We start from the raw sequence: 17,218 nt of genomic DNA on the forward strand, positions 1-17,218 counted from the left end.
TTCAGCCATTAACAACAAATCTTTATAATTTTCATAAAATTCTAAATTGATGAAACTCTTTACTTATTGCTCTCTATATATTCTTACTTCTACCCAAACATTCAAATCAAGATTTTGGTGAGCTGGGTAGCAATAACCAGGTTTGCAGCACTCCTGGCTAAAAATAAATAAACTATAAAACAAAATAAAATAAAATGGTCCATTTTATTTTGCTGATATTTTTTATATTCCATGTCTTTGCTTTCCTCAGACTAAATCATAAACCTGTAGAGGTTCATAATTGTACAACTTTTATCTTCTACATCATCTCAAGTAGTATTAAGTCAACTACTGAATAAACTGTGATAATTATAATGCTAATTGTTTTTCTTCCATTTGTAATCCCACTGTTATTTAAGTTGGTTTTAAGCACAGCCCCAGGAGCTGGACAGGTTACTAACTTTCACTTAAGAAAAAATGAGGTTCACGGAGGGTCTGTTCAGATAGTGATGGATCCAGAAATCCTGACCTCACTGCAGCATAATTTTCTCTAATCTATCAAATTAACCATGGCACAAAAGTACAGAAGGAAGGGAGGGAGGCAAAGAGGGGGAGGGGGAGAGAGAGAGAGAGAGAGAGAGAGAGAGAGAGAGAAGAAAGGAGAGACTCCTAAGTTAAATAACATTTGGTTTTCCTTGGTAAAGCTCATATTCCTTTTCCAGTTATATTAACCCCACAAGCACACACTAATGATCAAACCCAGACAAGAATCAGAAGCACTTTAAGCAAGGCACGTTTGAATACTACTGATGCCTATTTCTTGCAAAAATACAAAGCATCTATACCAACACTGTAATCCAGATCCCAAATTGCCCTTGACTTTCACACTACTGAAAGTGTACAAAAATTTAAGAATTATTACAATAAGAAGCAAGCAGAAAAAAAGTTTTTTATACTGGGCCACTTTCTTTGCTTATGTTTTGTTTCAAAGGCAAGTCAAAATGTGTCCTCTATGTTAGGTGAAAATCCTAGGCCTTCAGTCCAACACATACACACAGATGTTGATCACAGTCTCATAAAGATGATCCTACATGAAATAAAACTTGACTTAATTGCCAGTCCCACCATTACAGAATCAAAATAATTAAAGAAATCAAGTAATGGAACAAATGAGTGGTCAAAACACACTATGAAATTCTGAACAACAGACCTTTCCAAAAGTAATTATAAAGCCAAAAGAAAAGCATTATTCTGATGTCAAATCCAGTTTGGAATCATATCATCTAACCTTTAAGACTGAAGAATATATAGTATGTAGAAGCTAAAAAGGGAACGTTAGTCCAACCTATTAATTTTTTAAACAGTTTTATTGATATGCAATTCAGATACTATACAATTCTCTCATTTAAAGTGTGCAATTCACTGTTTTTTAATATATACACAGGGTTGTGCAACATCCCCATAATTTTAGAACATCCATCCCCCCCCACACAAAAGAAAACTCTGTACCTATTAGCATTCACTCCCCATCCCATCTCCAACAAAGAAAACCACAAATCTACTTTATCTCTCTATAGATTTACCTATTCTGGACATTTCAAATAAATGGAATCATACATAATGAAGTCTGACAATTAAGTTTGCGAACTTGTCACCATGCGTTTACATTGGCAGCACTGTACAAACAGCTCGGTAAGGTTTCATAACCTTGGTTTATCAGTGTCTCACAGCTGTATTTGTGTTCACGTGTGGAGGTGTCTTGCTGAGTGACGTTCATTATTGTTGCGTGTTTTTGTGTGTCATCACGAGAATGTCTGAGCTTGAATTGGAGCAACAAACAAACATTAAACTTCTTGTTAAACTTGGCAAGAGTGGAAGTGAAATCAGAGACATGTTAGTCCAAGTTTATGGGGATAATGCCAGGAAGAAAAAGGCAGTGTACAAATTGATTAAACATTTTTCTGAGGGGAGATTAAACATTTCACTGATGAAGAGAAGTCAAGGCGGCCCATAATGAGCAGAACTGACGAAAACATTGCAAAAATTTATCGAATTGTGTGTCAAAATCGTCGGCTGACTATGAGAATGATAGGAGACCAAGTAAACATCGATAGAGAAACAATTAGAAAAATCTTAACTGAAAATCTTAGCATGAGATGGGTGTGTGCAAAAATGGTCTCGAAGGAGCTCTTATATCACGACAATGCACCAGCTCACATGGCACTGTCTGTGAGGGAGTTTTGAGCCAGTCAACAAATAACTGTATTAGAACACCCTCCCTCCTCACTTGACCTGGCCCCCAATGACTTCTTTCTTTTCCCAAAGATAAAGGAAATATAGAAAGGAAGACATTTTGGTGACATTCAGGACATTAGGGGTAATACGCTGACAGCTCTGATGGCCAATCCAGAAAAAGAGTTCCAAAATTGCTTTAAAGGATGGACTAGGCGCTGGCATCAGTGCATAACTTCCCAAGGGGAGTACTTCGAAGGTGACCATAATGATATTCAGCAATGAGGAATGTAGCACTTTTTCTAGGATGAATTTGTGAACTTAATTCTCAGACCTTGGATGTGATTTTTCTCTGACAAGCTTTTTTTATTTAGTGAATATTTTTAAGGTTCATCTATGCTGTGTCAATACTTCATTCCTTTGTATTGTCAAATAACATTTCATTGTATGGATCTATCACATTTATTTATCCATTTATCAGGTGATACACATTTGGGTTGTTTTCATACTTTGGCTATTATGAATAATGCTACTATGAACATTTGTGTAGTTCATAGAAGTTTCTATGTGGAAGTGTATTTTCATTTCTCATGGGTATATATTGAGTTGTGCAATTGCTGGATCATGTGGCAATTCTTCACATAACATTTTTTTTAGGAACTGTCAAACCGTTTCGAAGTGGCTGCACTGTGCTGTATTCCCACTAGCAATATATAAGGGTTCCAAATTCTCTACATACTTGCAAATATTTACTATTTTCTAGATTGTTTTGTTTTATGGTGGCCAATCAAGTAGGTCTCATTGTGCTTTTGATTTGTATTTTCCTAACAACTAATAACATCAATACAAAAGAATAGTCTTTTCAACAAATGTTGTTGGGACAACTGGATATCCATGTGCAAAAAAAAAGCAGTTGTATCCGCTACCTCGCACCATACAAAAAATTAACTCAAAATGGATCCTAAATCTAAATAGAAGAGCTAAAACTATAAAACTCTTAAAGAAAACACAGGGGTAAATATTTGTGACCTTGAGTTAGATAATGCTTTCAAATGACGCCAAAAGCACTAAGTACAAAATGCAAATAAACTGAGCTACATCAATATTAAAAATTTTGTGCTGTAAACAATACTATAAGGCAGTGAAAAGACAATCCCCAGAACAGGAGAAAATATTCGCAAAGCATATATCTGATAAGAGACTAGCATTCAGAATACACAACAAATTCTTACAACTCAGTAAAACAAAACAAAAAATAACCTAATTAACAAAAGGGGCAAAGGATTTGAATATACAGTTTTGCAAAGAAGATATACAAATGGCCAGTAAGTATGAAAAGATGACCAATCTACTCATTTGTAGAAATAAGGAAATTGAGACCCAGCAAATTTAAATGACATTATTTCAAGTTAGTTAGGTGGTTAGTGGCCAATAAGGTCTAGACTAACCATATAGAGGAAAATTATTACAGGTTTTGAATACAGAAAAACATGGATTTGTATCTAAGAGTTTACTTGCACACTTAACATCTTTGAGACTTGGTTTCTTCATCTATAGTGAAACCTTTTCCATAGGATTATTGTGAAAATTAAATGAGCTAATATAATCTCTTTAGCATACAGTCTGGCATCTAATACAGAGAAAGCCATCGATCTATGTGAACTCTATTCCTTTACATTATTTCACGTTGCCCCTATCACATAAGAACACCATAAGGATGCTGTGGTATTTAAGCACGAAGCCATACATGTGTTTCTGGTGATATGACCTTTGCTAGAACATCCACGATCTAATCCAGACCTTTATGTGTCACTCAGCCTTGAAGGATACCAGTAATATCAGCATCTGGCCTAAAACTAACTCTTCTTCCTCAGGAGGATGATGAAGTTTTTCTCATTTCCAAAGACAATCTCTCCCAGTAGCGTGCAGCGGTGGAGTCACACTACTAGAGTTTGGGTCCTGGATTCCTCACATGCTTGCTAAAACACACATTATTTAATATCTCTAAATTTCAGTAAAATGTAGGTACTACTACTACTAATAATAATAATACCCACCTCATGATCTGCCATGAAGTGATGAAGTGTAAATAAGATAATCCCTGCAAAAGTACCTAATACAGTGCCTGGCACATGGTATGAGTTTCATAAATGCAGGCGTCATCATTATCATCATGGTCATTATCATCCTCATCTTCCTAGCAAGGCCTGATAGTCTGTTCTTATTCTTTAATTAATAATTTAAAAAAATATATTTTACTTCTTTTACGTGAGTCAAGGACATTTTTCACCCTAGAACTCCCCGAAAGAGCATTATCAGATGTAGAATCCTGTGAAACCTGGCCCAATTTAAATCCTTGGCCTTAAGTGATTAGAAAAAAAGTCTCTTCCAAAAATGGAAGACAGTAAAGTGCTGTACAAGCATAATAACCATCTTGTTCAAACATGTGAAAAATCTAAGACAACATATTCATTAAGCGAGGCCAAATGGGGCAAATCTAGGAGCCACTTGTGGTGAGAGCACAGAAGGAGGAAGGAGTGAGAGTAGGGAGGGAGTCTGGCAGCTTCTTCATTTTCCAAAGCAAAGGTTATTGAATAACCGGGAAGCTATGGGTGACGAGTTTCATTCATTCCGTAAAGTTGTCTTGAGAACCTTCTATGAGAAAGGCACTGAGGTAGAAAAGGGGGTAATTAAAAAATAAGTAAAATAACTCCCTAGAAGGGGATCATCTGCTTGGGAAGATAAAACATATTAACAACTATACCGTGAGACAGATGGAGACAGACGTCATGAAACAATACAAGCGAAATTAATGTGGGGATTCAACAAAGGACTGATCCCGGAGAGCTAGGAGCAACTCGCCCAATATGCTGCCCTTTGATGATGTGTCTGAAAGTGCCATCTCCTCCACAGTACCTTTTACTACCTTCATCATAATTGCTGGAAGATTATGCCTTTCTCCTACTCATAATTGCCTTTCTCCTACTCACTGGAGAAAGGCAGGATAAGACACAGACTCTGGAACTGGACTGCCTGGGTTCAAATTCAATTCTATTGCTTACTAATTGTGAGACATTGGTGAATTCACTTAACCATGCTGTGCCTCAGTTTCTTCTATGAAATGTGGATAAACCTAACAGCTATCTAAAAGGCTGCTGTGAGCACGAAGGGAACTAATCTAAGTGCTTACTCCAGCACCTAGCACATAGTCAGTGTTACATATTACACAATACTACACCAAGTATTAGCTTTTATCACTGTTATCACAGCGGCATGCACACAGTAGGCATTCAGAAGTGTGCTGCATGATTAATGAAAACACGAACGGAAGATGCTGCACTTGAGAAGAGGACCTGGAGCCAAATTTCATAAGCCTGAAGAGCTAAGTTTGAGAACGTGCCTCTTAAGAATCATTTGAGGATTTGGACATCCTATTCCATGTCAATTCTAGAAATCAGTCATCACTGTAGAAAAATAACTTTATAATATTTAATAGCTTTTGATGTTACAGTAAATGGAAAAATGTTTACTCCCTTTAAATGGTCTGGAAGCAAAACAATTCATTAATAAAAGGAGGGTTAAAATTTCAGGGTTGGAAGACTTTTGGGAGCTATGACTTTTAAAGTACAGTTGAAGGCAGTGCAGCCAAACACAGACATAGCACGAGCTTCTCCCCAGAGTTCTTTTAAGTTATTTTAGTTCACTGGAAGCCAGTCATTTGTAAAGGAAGGATAGGGAGGAATCACAGGAAAGTATACCTGCTTTATTTCAGGTGTCCCACTTAGTTAAAAATGCACGAAGCAGAGAGGTTCAAGTGATAGGCTTTCAGGCCTGTCTGATAATCATATTTGGCCACAAGGCATGCCAAACAGCATTCAACTGCAAGTCCACCAGCAGACTGTAAGGTCTCAGCTGTCTACCAGCTCACATTCAGGGTTCTTCACAATGCCTGCAACTTTAGGTTGAAACCCCCACATGAGTCCAAAGCCCTCGGGGAATAAGATGGATAGTTGTGTTAACCACAGAGCTGAGATAATGTTTACCACTGTTTATCAACACTCATAAAAGCTATGAGACAGAACTTGTTCTTAACAATACATTGCAACTCATCTTAAATAGTACCCTAAATGCAACTTAAACTTTTCTCAAGATCCAGGGGTTATCAATAAGAAACTCTCTCCTGAAGTGTGTCTGGCAAGTTATGACTAGCAGAAAGCGACCTCCTCCTCCACATGTATATGATAAGTTCCTGATTCCCTTTAGCTAAGGATACAAGATGACTTAGCAAGTTAAGTCTCTACACAGAGCAGAAATATATGTAGTATTATTGCAACTTGGGTTTTCCCTGGACCAGTGGTTCTCTAATGAGTACAGCCCTTCATGACACCAGGTAAATGTCTTGTCAGAGTTGAGAGCAAAGCTGAATTTTAGGTATGCTACTGCTCGTATATCTCCAGGCATTATACCATCAGTATTATTCAAAGTCCTTTCCTGGACCATCTATGCCCTTCCACTCAATAGAATGTTGACAAAACACTGAGCTCTCAGGCTATTGAACCAAACTCGGTACCAGCAATGCAACACCATCCACTGGGAGGTGAGAGCACAGGAAGAGCCAGGTTCCTTTGCTTTCAGCTTCCTAGTGTCCTGGAAAGGTTTCCCTGCCATGCCCACCTGACGCTGATACAATGCCATTTTACCTGTGGTCCAAGGACATAATCACAAATCTATTCTCTTTCATTTATTCTATTCTCCATGCTTACCATTCTAATCGTTTCTGGGCTGGGAATTAGAGGTTTATTAAAAAGATTTACAGAAAAAAATCAATAGTTTCAATGAGAGCCTGAGGGCTCCTCCCATGCATTAAGACACAAGCACTTTGTAACATCTACTTTGACTGCTTATAGGTTCTCAGATAAGATTGCTGGAAGCCAAGTTCAGAATAAATAAGATGTTACTGTGGTATTACTGCTAGAGGGTACTTTGGGAGAGAATGGCATTTATGGAGTACTCTACACATTTCATTCACCTTGAATGGGCTTTCCTGGATACGGTTTTCTCCTCACAGGTCTCTATTCAGGTACAGTCTTATCTGTGAGGCCTTCCCCAGCCACCTGGTAGAAAATAACTCTCCACTCTGTCTTTCTCTAGACCCTGTCCCCTGATTTCTTTTAAATCATAGCAATAATAGGCTCTTGGCATGCATCTATTTGTCTATTGCCAATCTCTTTCCAGGAGAATGGCAGTTGTAAGAAGGTGTTGGCTTATCTGTTTTGCATAGGTACTCGATAAATATTCATTTAATGAATGAGCCAAGCATAGTTACTTTAAATATCATGTCATTTTAATCCTCCCCACCCTACAAATTATGTATCTCAAGTGTTTTCACAGACAGGGAAACAGGTCGGTTACCACTCGGAGAGCATAGTGTCATGGTTAAGAGCATGGACCCTTCAACCAGACTGCCTGGGTTACAGCACAGCTCAGCCAGTGCCCATCTGTGTGACACGAGTCACTGAGGCTTCTGATCTGTAACTGGCAATAATAGTAATATGCGTAATAGTACTGCTTACGGAGTTATTGTCAGGAGCCTATACATATAAAGAGCTTAAACAGTTCATGGCTCATAGTAAGCGCTAAACAGGAGTTAAAGAAATACAATCGTAGCTGAGGAACACTTTATAAAACCGACTAAGTTTCTCACTCCGATTTCATACTCATCTAACAACCTCTTCATGATAGCCCTGCTTTCTGATTCATCTGTCTACAAAGGAAGTACACATGTGGTTACTGTGGCCTGTGCGACACAGTTACATATCTCTCATCATAAATTAATCAATCTGTGAATCTTGTTTAATGTGCTAACAAAATCAGGGTTCTGACGCCCAAACCCAGACAGCGTCACAAAGACACACCTTGGGCAGTTGCTTAGCAACCTCCTAGCTACCTTCTCCAAACAATATAAATTTTATTCAACTACCCATAATATAAGCTGCTTAACTAGGGAGAAGGAAATGTCATTTCCTAAGATGCCCTTTCTCTAATCAGCAGAACATGGGGAGAGGTTACAGGTAGAAGAATCTAGGCCAACGTGAGTGTTTTGCAAACAGGTGCCCTCACAACCATCCACTGCACACACTCCTTCAGAATAGAGTAGTAACTGTAGTAACAACCCCCTCGTGCAGGCTTCACTCAAACCAGGAGATGGAATGTTTTGCTTCACAAAGGGCTTTGTTCTCACCTGAAGGGTAGAGCCAAGTGTCAAGGCCACGGCAGCCCCCAGGCACTCGGAAGCCTCCCCTGGCCACTCCCTGTTCTTACCTTGCCCTGGTGATCGTGTTTCATTTCCCAGCCCCTCGGCAGCTCCAGCTGTTTGTTTGCAAACATGTTGAGGAATCCCACAAGGTCCCGGTTATGCTGGTAACGTTCAAAGTGGTGGGTGTCCCGCCGGACTTTGGTGATCATGTGCTTCAAACACGTGTTGTTTGTAAACATGCGGTAGGCACTCTGGGGAAAAGGATGGAGAAGTAATGTTAACCCGCGTGAAACCTACAAAAGCAGCATGTGTACTACATGTGGGTATATCTAGTCTTCTTATCAGTGAGTATATTGGCTTCAACATAACTCTAGACCTATGCATGGAAACAGCAGACAGAGCAAAATATTTTGATCAAAATAATATAGAAAGACCATAGAAAGTAAGGTTGTCTTCACTGACGATGTCTAGGTCTCTAATGAACAAGAATGCTGTGGAGTCTCATTCTACAGGGGATGTTAGGTCCTAAAGTTGGTTTTAGGCAAAAAACAAAAACAGTCAAAATCACACCATATTAGAGACAAATATACCACCTCGCAGTGAGCCCCAACATAGCCAGTTTTCCCTCCAGCATTGGAAGAGATCATTGGTTCTTTGGGTGAGTGCCAGATGAAGCAGTTGGCATCATTTAGAAGTTAAGTCATAGGGAAAAATGCTTGGCCATATATTGGAATATTAGAAGTACATGCGATGGGCTGAGTTGCTTTCACAGTTGAGTCATGTTCAACTGACACCACAGTAGATTGAGGTTTTTCATCTCACACCTTTTCTGAGGCATTAAGCTCAGTGAACGGAATGGTAGACAGAACTTCCTGGACGACATACCTCAGTATGGTTTTTCTCTCTCTCTCTATTGTTCCTATGTTCATATGTGGCTGAATTTATATGATTGAAGTGCACACTGAATAAAATTCCACTATACAACCACACACAAAAGTAATTATTTTGTCAAAGAGTTACAGTTTTCATCTCTATAATACTCAAAGAAGATTCTTAAAATTGACCATAAGCCATGGGTTGCCCACATAAAAATATTCACTGCACAATACCATGTGTCAAGGATTAGAAAAGGAATAACTACATGGAGCCATTTCCTGGAACCATCAAAAGGAAGATGATACTCATGAAATTGACTAGGCGGTGAATGATCAATGTAGGCTGGAATTCTATTCTTCTCAGATAGATTCAAAGGGCTTTGAATTCCTCTTACCTTTGGTGTCCGAGGGACACTAGACTGAATCTGGATGCCTTTGGGTTCTACTTCATGGGTTCTGTTATTTATGTCAGCCTAAGACAAACCAAGGCAAATCCAAAAGAAACCAGAATCCCTGGAAATCATTTCATTTAAATAAACATTTTCCCTGTCTTTGCCGGGTCTAGTACTGTGGCAGTTACTGACGATAAAAGATGAATTAGTATGAGGACCATCAACGTTGCTTCTAATTTTCCAGGGTCCCTCAAGATGCATCATGTCTGGGTTAAAGCATTTATTATTGATGTGAGCCCCTCTAGAGCTCTCTTCCCTTTGGAACAGCAATTGGCAATGATTGAAATGGTGGCTGCTCCCCAGTCTAGGCCCCTGGGTCCCTGAGTGTCTACAGGGATCAGAGCACCTTGACAAACCAATTTGGAATGCGCAACAAACCTTTGTTAGCTTAAGCCAGTGAGATGTGTTTGCCATTGTGGACATGTACCCTGAGCTATATAAAATAACTATTATATAGTCATACTGATTGATTCACCATCATATATTTTTTACTTGGCATTTAAAATGTTTCTTCCCTATCAAAATGAACAGAAGGAAGAGAGGGAGGGAGGGAGGGAGGAAGGGAGGAAGGAAAGATGGAAGACCACATTGAACTGTCCTCAAATACTAGCATACTAGCTCCTTAATACATCCGAGTATAAAATATTTTGAGGTCCCATTTCAACCCGACAGTCTAAGAGGCGAGGTTTTGATGGCTGTGAGAAATTGTGAGGTTCAGCGCACAGAATACTGCCAAGCAGGCAGGCCTATGCAGGGACTCTGGGCAATTAGAGAGCCTGAGACAGTAAGAAGAGAAGGAGACTAATAAAATAAGTCGAAGGTTGTCAGATACAAACGTTAGCTAATTAATAGTTTAGCCTGTGACTGACCCTGCCTTCAAGTTTAAAGTACAATCAGCAAGGCATCTGTTTTTCACATTTGGCTCTGTGCTGCTGATATATTATCACATAAGCCACTGAAAGCTTAGAGGCCTGAGACCACACTAACTTGTGTGGAGGCGATGGCAATATAGGTATAACTTTCAAGTCATGCTCCCTAATGGGTCTCTTTGGGGACAAATTATATCGGAATAATTGTGTCAGATAAATCATTAGATTAACTGTTGTTCTAAATAGGTATATCTCTTGGCCGCTCCCACTCACTTCTCTCGCCCCCCATGAAAATAAGTAAATAGGCCACATCCTGATTCTTCATCTAGAGCACCAGAAATGCTCCTCACTCTGCTAAAGAAAAGCAGAACTTCGTTAGGGTAAGAGGTAATGGTAATTAGGAGAAGGAACCCATCCCAGCCTCAGGCTTGAAGTAATTCCCTGGGATTGGATAGCTCTTTAAGTACAGGAGGCTTAAGGCTGGTCTTATAATTATGTGCTTTCATCTTCCTTCTCTCTACTCAAAGAGACATGTAATATAGTGCCAAGTTCCAGTGATCTTTGCAGAGATAACTACCAAAGTAAAGTAAGTGCAAGAAAGATTTTTCTCATTAGCAACTAGCAAACAATTTTTAGAATCACAGGTTTTTCAGGTCTGAATAACATGCATGTGACTGTTAGGGGCTATAAAAAACACTTAAGGCAAACAGGACCATCCCTAAAGCAATTTTGTTCAGCAAGGATATTTATACTCCGGTTCATACAGAACTGTGAGGAAGATTCTAGTCACAGCCCTGCCACTCATGGACAGAGACAAAGAAAGTCAGTAATCACTGCCTCACTGTGCTCAATGGTAAGATGGGGTAATAATAACTACTCTGCTTTCTTCATAGGTGTGTTCCAAATCCAATGGAACAAAGGATGTAAAAGGGCTTTGAAGAGGTAAAAATAACTACAAAAATATGCATACAGAGTAGAAGCAAGTAAAAGACTATATGAGGGATTTTTATCTACCATATACCTGTTACAACAGTTGAATGACCGTAGTAAAATTGTTTTCTACACTTGAGGTCTTTGAAGATCGTGGGCCAGAATCAGAATCCCACTTTGTATGAACTAAAGAAGGGGCTCATTGCCTTTGCTTAATTGTGTACTACACTTTGAGGATGCAGAAATGGCCTGAGCACTCGAAAGGATAGAGAAGGAGAATTACAGGGCGAGGTGGAAGGAAGGGGTTCACAGAAAGTAGAGTCTGGGAACCAAAGGTCACGGTGGCAGTGAAAGTACTGAAACACACTGATGCAACTAGCAGAGCAAAGAATGAGAGTGGTCCAAATAGTCAAGAAACACTAAACAGGTGGGATTAAATTAAAAGAGCTTAGTCTTCAAGTCAACTGACGTCGACAAAGCTGTGGGTTGAAAGAGGCATTTATTCTCTCTCTGGGGTTTAGTGGTTCTAACTGGGTGAGGATCCTTTTCTGTGTTTTGAGTTGTTTTGTTTTGGTCTTATAGGAAAAGATGCAGTAAAGGGATCTGAGTTTCTACCTGAAACAAAGGTAGATTAAGGAAAGGCAAATGAGACCCATTTCATAGCATAATCTCCTGATAATGCACAGAAATGACCTCAGCTGGAGAGCTGCTGTGTGTAAACTCACAAGCAGTTGGCGACTTCACAGGGGTTAGTAGTAGGCAGAGCCCCGTTGTATGATCTCTAAGCAGCACAAGGTTTTGTTTTCCTTTGATGTGATTTAAAATACCCTTTTTAGTTATTCCTTCTCTATTTCCAAACTGCCTGTCCCAACCTTCCTCTTGGTTGATTCTTGTCTTCCTAGCAAGAAATAAACACTTGATGGGTGACTGAATGATCCACTGAACTTCTTAAGTACAATTCTGTTAAAATAACACTCCTTAGAGCTTAATGTGTTTTGTTTGGTTAAGTGTTTGAGGTGTTAGAAATGAAAAGTATTGAAAGGAGTTGAGGGGAATGTTATTGCCATTTGGCAGCAGAATAAGAAAATTACATATAAATATTCAGTTCTTATCAATCAACCAATGCAAATAATAATCCTTTTTCCATTCTGTGGCAGGTTTTTTTCTTGTTTTATTTTATTTTTTTTCAGTTTTATGGTGACCATATGTCCTGGAGTACCTGGCCCAGTCTTGCTTTCACCTAATTCTGTTCTGTTCAATAACACAGGCAAACACATTATTGCTAAATAAAATCTATTTTTCATATTTCAAAAATCCTTCATCAAGAATAGGTATTCCCCAGAATACAAGAGGGCAGAAGGAACTCTTCCCTCTCCTACAGTCGTGTAGGCACCCCATTTTCAGCTAGCATCTGATGTAGGGACAGTCTTATAGGACTATACCCTTAATCTGTGGGGCCTGCACTAACTCTGGATGGTTTGTGTCAGTATTGAATTTCAGTTGGTGTAAGAGAATTGGTTGGTATGTTGAAAAAAAAAAATACACACATTTGGTGTCAGGAGTGGCACCAGAAGAAAATAACACAATCACAGAAACCCAAAACTCAATGCTCCTCAACCTAGTCACCATTCCACTCTACCTTAAACTTGGTCTGTTTATATTCTTTAAGTCTGCCAAACAGTACCACCTGAACTTCTTAAAATGGTTTGTGAGTAAGGTGACCACATGCCTTGGTTTGTTTGGGACAGGCCCTGTTGATGCCTGTCACCCCAGAATAATTATCAACAGCAATAATAATTTCTCACCTTTCACTCTCTCAAAAGGGTCCAGTTTATATAATAAAATATAAGGTTATCCTTTATATAAAGCTCTTCATGATCTGACTTCTGCTCATATTTCTAGGCTCATCTCTTACTGTGACTGTTCCTGTCCCCTACTCCACCCCCCACCCCACACACACACACACACACAAAGAAAGAATAGGTATTCTGAATTCACGCTTGGAAAATATGATCACTACACCTATAGCAAAAGTCTCTCATATGTGGGAATAGATGTGAGTATCTGTATACATTATTCACCAAACAAAATTTATTATAAAACATCAAGTAAACCAATGTTACATCAAGTAACATTGTTTCCATAAGATATGGGAACAGTCCTCGTCCTGCACAGTCTCTTTATTTTTATCTTACACGGTTTGTCTATATTCTTAACCATAGGGATTTTACATTGTTTACATCTAGCTAAACAGTAAAATTCAATTCATCTATTTTGCAATAGGAGGAATTACTGACTTGTAAAAATATATGTATTTTGCAACAGTATTTTTCTTCATTAAGTACTAACAAGTTTATATGATGGAATTAATGTATTCCTAGAGCTTATTAAAAGCGAGAGTAATAATTATTTGGCACGTGTTGTAAACATTATTCAGTCGCAGATAGTGAATATATTTATGTATGACAATTATTAGACAAATACAGGCATACCAGCTATAAAAGACATGACACTAATAACTAAATCTTGAGTTACCAGGAGAAATGGTTTACCAAGACAATTTTGAAAGAAATCTGATCACAACCAAAAGAGGGCAGTAGAAGATATCTTAAAACAACGACAATACAAAACAAAAAATACCCCACTATTTTGTTTTTCAAGTTTTTCTTTAGAGTTTTGACAACCATATATCTACTTAGTTTTATTCCCTTCATTAAAAATGATTAGGTAAATTACTGCTACATGACATCTATTTTTCATGACTAGCTTACAACATAAACTGATATCTTCAAATCATAAAAAAAGGAAAGAATTAGGAAAGCTTTTAAAATAATACAATCTTTTTGTATATTGAACATTTTCAATAACATAAACAGGGAATCTACTGAAACAGTTATAGATCATAAACTATTCAAGCAAATAAAGGGCTAGATAATAAATCTTAAAACAAGGAAACCAAATAAAAGTTTGTTTTGTAACATTTTCTACTAATCTAGGAAAAAGAAGAAATTCCAGAAAGTTATGCCCTTTATCAAAAAAAAGGGGGGGGGGTTGACTTATCCTCATAAATTCATACCTTGAAACCATTGGCAAGAAAAATCCAGCTACTTTAATTCCTGCCATACATAAATCAGAGAAAAAAGCCTTCCTAAACCCAACAGAATTTAAATCTTATAGATATGCACAGATGCACAGCATGGATCGTCTTTTTAGTCAGTAATGAATGCAGTTCAGATTGGAGGAAGGAAACAAAATGTTTTAGAAAGAATACTTTAAAATCAAGAAGGGCTGCCCAGCAAAAGAAGGTTTAAAGTCATACTGAAGAAAAGAAAAGAGAAAACCAAAGACAACATGAAAACAAAATAAATGAAAAACCTATTAAGCCAACGAGTATTTGCACACTGTTAAAGAAAGTCTGTTGTCCAAAGTCTTGAATTAGGACGTGACAAAGGCAGTGAGGTTATTTAATGCAACATCCCTTTACAATAACTAAGGTGAAAGACCAATTATATCAGAATTACTTAAAGGACCTTGAAAAAAGATACAGACTCCTGGTACCTACACCTAGTGAACCAGAATGTCTAATGTTTGGAAACCAAGCACATGCATTTATTTTAAAAAGTATCAAGTTTAAAAACCACAGCCTTATACCACAACCCAATGACTGTTAGTCCAACCTCTACTTGAAACTCTGCAGTGATGAAGAACTTGTATGAAAAAAGGCGGCCCATAGAGAGAATTTAGAACTTGGTGCTTAGTGAGGTCGCATTGGTAGCTTGAAACTTTATAGAAATCGGTAAATGCAAATCAGGCCTTCATATTATTTGGTGATCTTCTAGACTAGGAGTGGGTAAACTATAGATCCATGAGCTGGCTGGTTGTGTTTGCAAAAAAGTTTTGTTGGAATGCAGCCAAGTCCATTCTTTTACATGTGGTCCTTGGCCTGAAAGCTGAAAAAATTTACTTTGGCCCTGCACAGAAAAAGTTTGCTGTTATTTTCTTGATACAAAGTCTAGACTTAAGAACTTGATGGAGAAAATAAAATGCTAACAATACACATTAAACTTTAACCTGTGCTGTTAATATTGCAAGTAGCACACACACACACACACACACAAATGAAGAAATGTAAGGCCAGTATTCAAAAACTATTATCTGGCTCAACAAAGAAGTGCTGGCCTCACTGACAGAGAACTGTAGAGTTCTGATATGTGTCTCCTTTGTTTTACGACTGTCTGGCTCATTAACATAAACAAAAACATTCATGTTGGAATTATACTTGTTCATTACAACTGTAGGTTGACTACTGATACAAGAGTTCAGCAAAAATCAACAAAAGCATTCTATATATTTTATTATTTGTAAATTGTGTGCTATACATTCTTTACATCAGTTAAATTTATATTTTATACACACACACACACTCACACACACACACACACGAGGTGTGACTATGAAGTTTGTGAACTTGCCACCATGCACTTACATTGGCAGCACTGTACACACAGCTTGGTAAAGTTTCATAACCTTGGTATATCAGTGTCTCACAGTTGTGTTTGTGTTGACGTGTGTGGTGTCTTGCTGAGTGCATTCATTATTATTGTTGCGTGTTTTTGTGTGCTGTCGCAAGAATGTCTGAGCTTGAATTAGAGCAACAAACACATTTAATTTCTTGTTAAACTCAGCAAGAGTGGAAGTGAAATCAGGAACACGTTAGTCTGAATTTATGGGGATAATGCCATAAAGAAAAACCAGCAGTGTACAAATGGATAAAACGTTTTTCTGAGGGGAGTGAATGCGTCACTGATGAAGAGAGGTCAGGGTCATCAGTAATGAGCAGAACTGACAAAAACATTGCAAAAATTCATTGAATTGTGTGTCAAAATCATCAGCTGACTGTGAGAAGCATAGCAGACCAAGTAAACATCAATGGAGAACCTGTTAGGAAAATCTGAACTGAAAATCTTGGCATGAGAAAGGTGTGTGCAAAATGGTCCTGAAGGAGCTCACCGATGAACAAAAGCAAAGGAGAGTTGAAGTTTGCCAAGACCTTTTGGAGAGGCAAGAGGATGTTTTGGGCTGTGTTATCACTGGTAATGAAACATGAGTGTACCAATATGACCCTGAAACAAAGCATCAAAGTGCACAATGGATGTCAGCCAATTCTCCATGACCAAAAAAGTTCTGTCAGTCCAAATCAAAAGTCAAAATGATGTTGCTAACCATTTTTGGTGTCAGATGGATTATTCATTATGAATTTGTACCAAGTGGACAGTTAACTAAGTTTACTGTTTGGAAGTGCTGAAAAGGCTGTGTGAAAAAGTTAGATGAAAATGACCAGAACTCTTGCTTCACAACAATGCACCAGCTCACACAGCACAGTCTGTGAGGGAGTTTCTAGCCAGTAAACAAATAATTGTATTGGAACACCCTCCCTACTCACCTGATCTGGCCCCCAATGACTTCCTTCTTTACCCAAAGATAAAGGAAATATTGAAAGGAAGACGTTTGAATGATATTCAGGACATCAAGTGTAACACGACGACAGCTCAGATGGCCATTCCAGAAAAAGAGTTCCACAATTGTTTTGAAGGGTGGACTAGGCGCGGGTGTCGGTACATAGCT

At 38.3% G+C, this 17,218-nt stretch overlaps 1 protein-coding gene across 7 annotated transcripts in view; it reads right to left on the reverse strand.

The window, feature by feature from the left end:
- The window catches only part of HECW2 (HECT, C2 and WW domain containing E3 ubiquitin protein ligase 2), a 335,844-nt gene that overhangs the window by 88,009 nt on the left and 230,617 nt on the right, over nucleotides 1–17,218 (reverse strand). For all 7 annotated transcript variants that reach the window (XM_019741310.2, XM_019741308.2, XM_074339576.1 and 4 more), the window contains one exon: nucleotides 8,533–8,718. In XM_019741310.2, coding sequence (XP_019596869.2) covers nucleotides 8,533–8,718 — 186 coding nt within the window. The remainder of the gene's footprint in view (nucleotides 1–8,532; nucleotides 8,719–17,218) is intronic.

Source organism: Rhinolophus sinicus, linkage group LG01 (assembly GCF_036562045.2).
Source record: "Rhinolophus sinicus isolate RSC01 linkage group LG01, ASM3656204v1, whole genome shotgun sequence".
Taxonomy (NCBI): domain Eukaryota; kingdom Metazoa; phylum Chordata; class Mammalia; order Chiroptera; family Rhinolophidae; genus Rhinolophus; species Rhinolophus sinicus.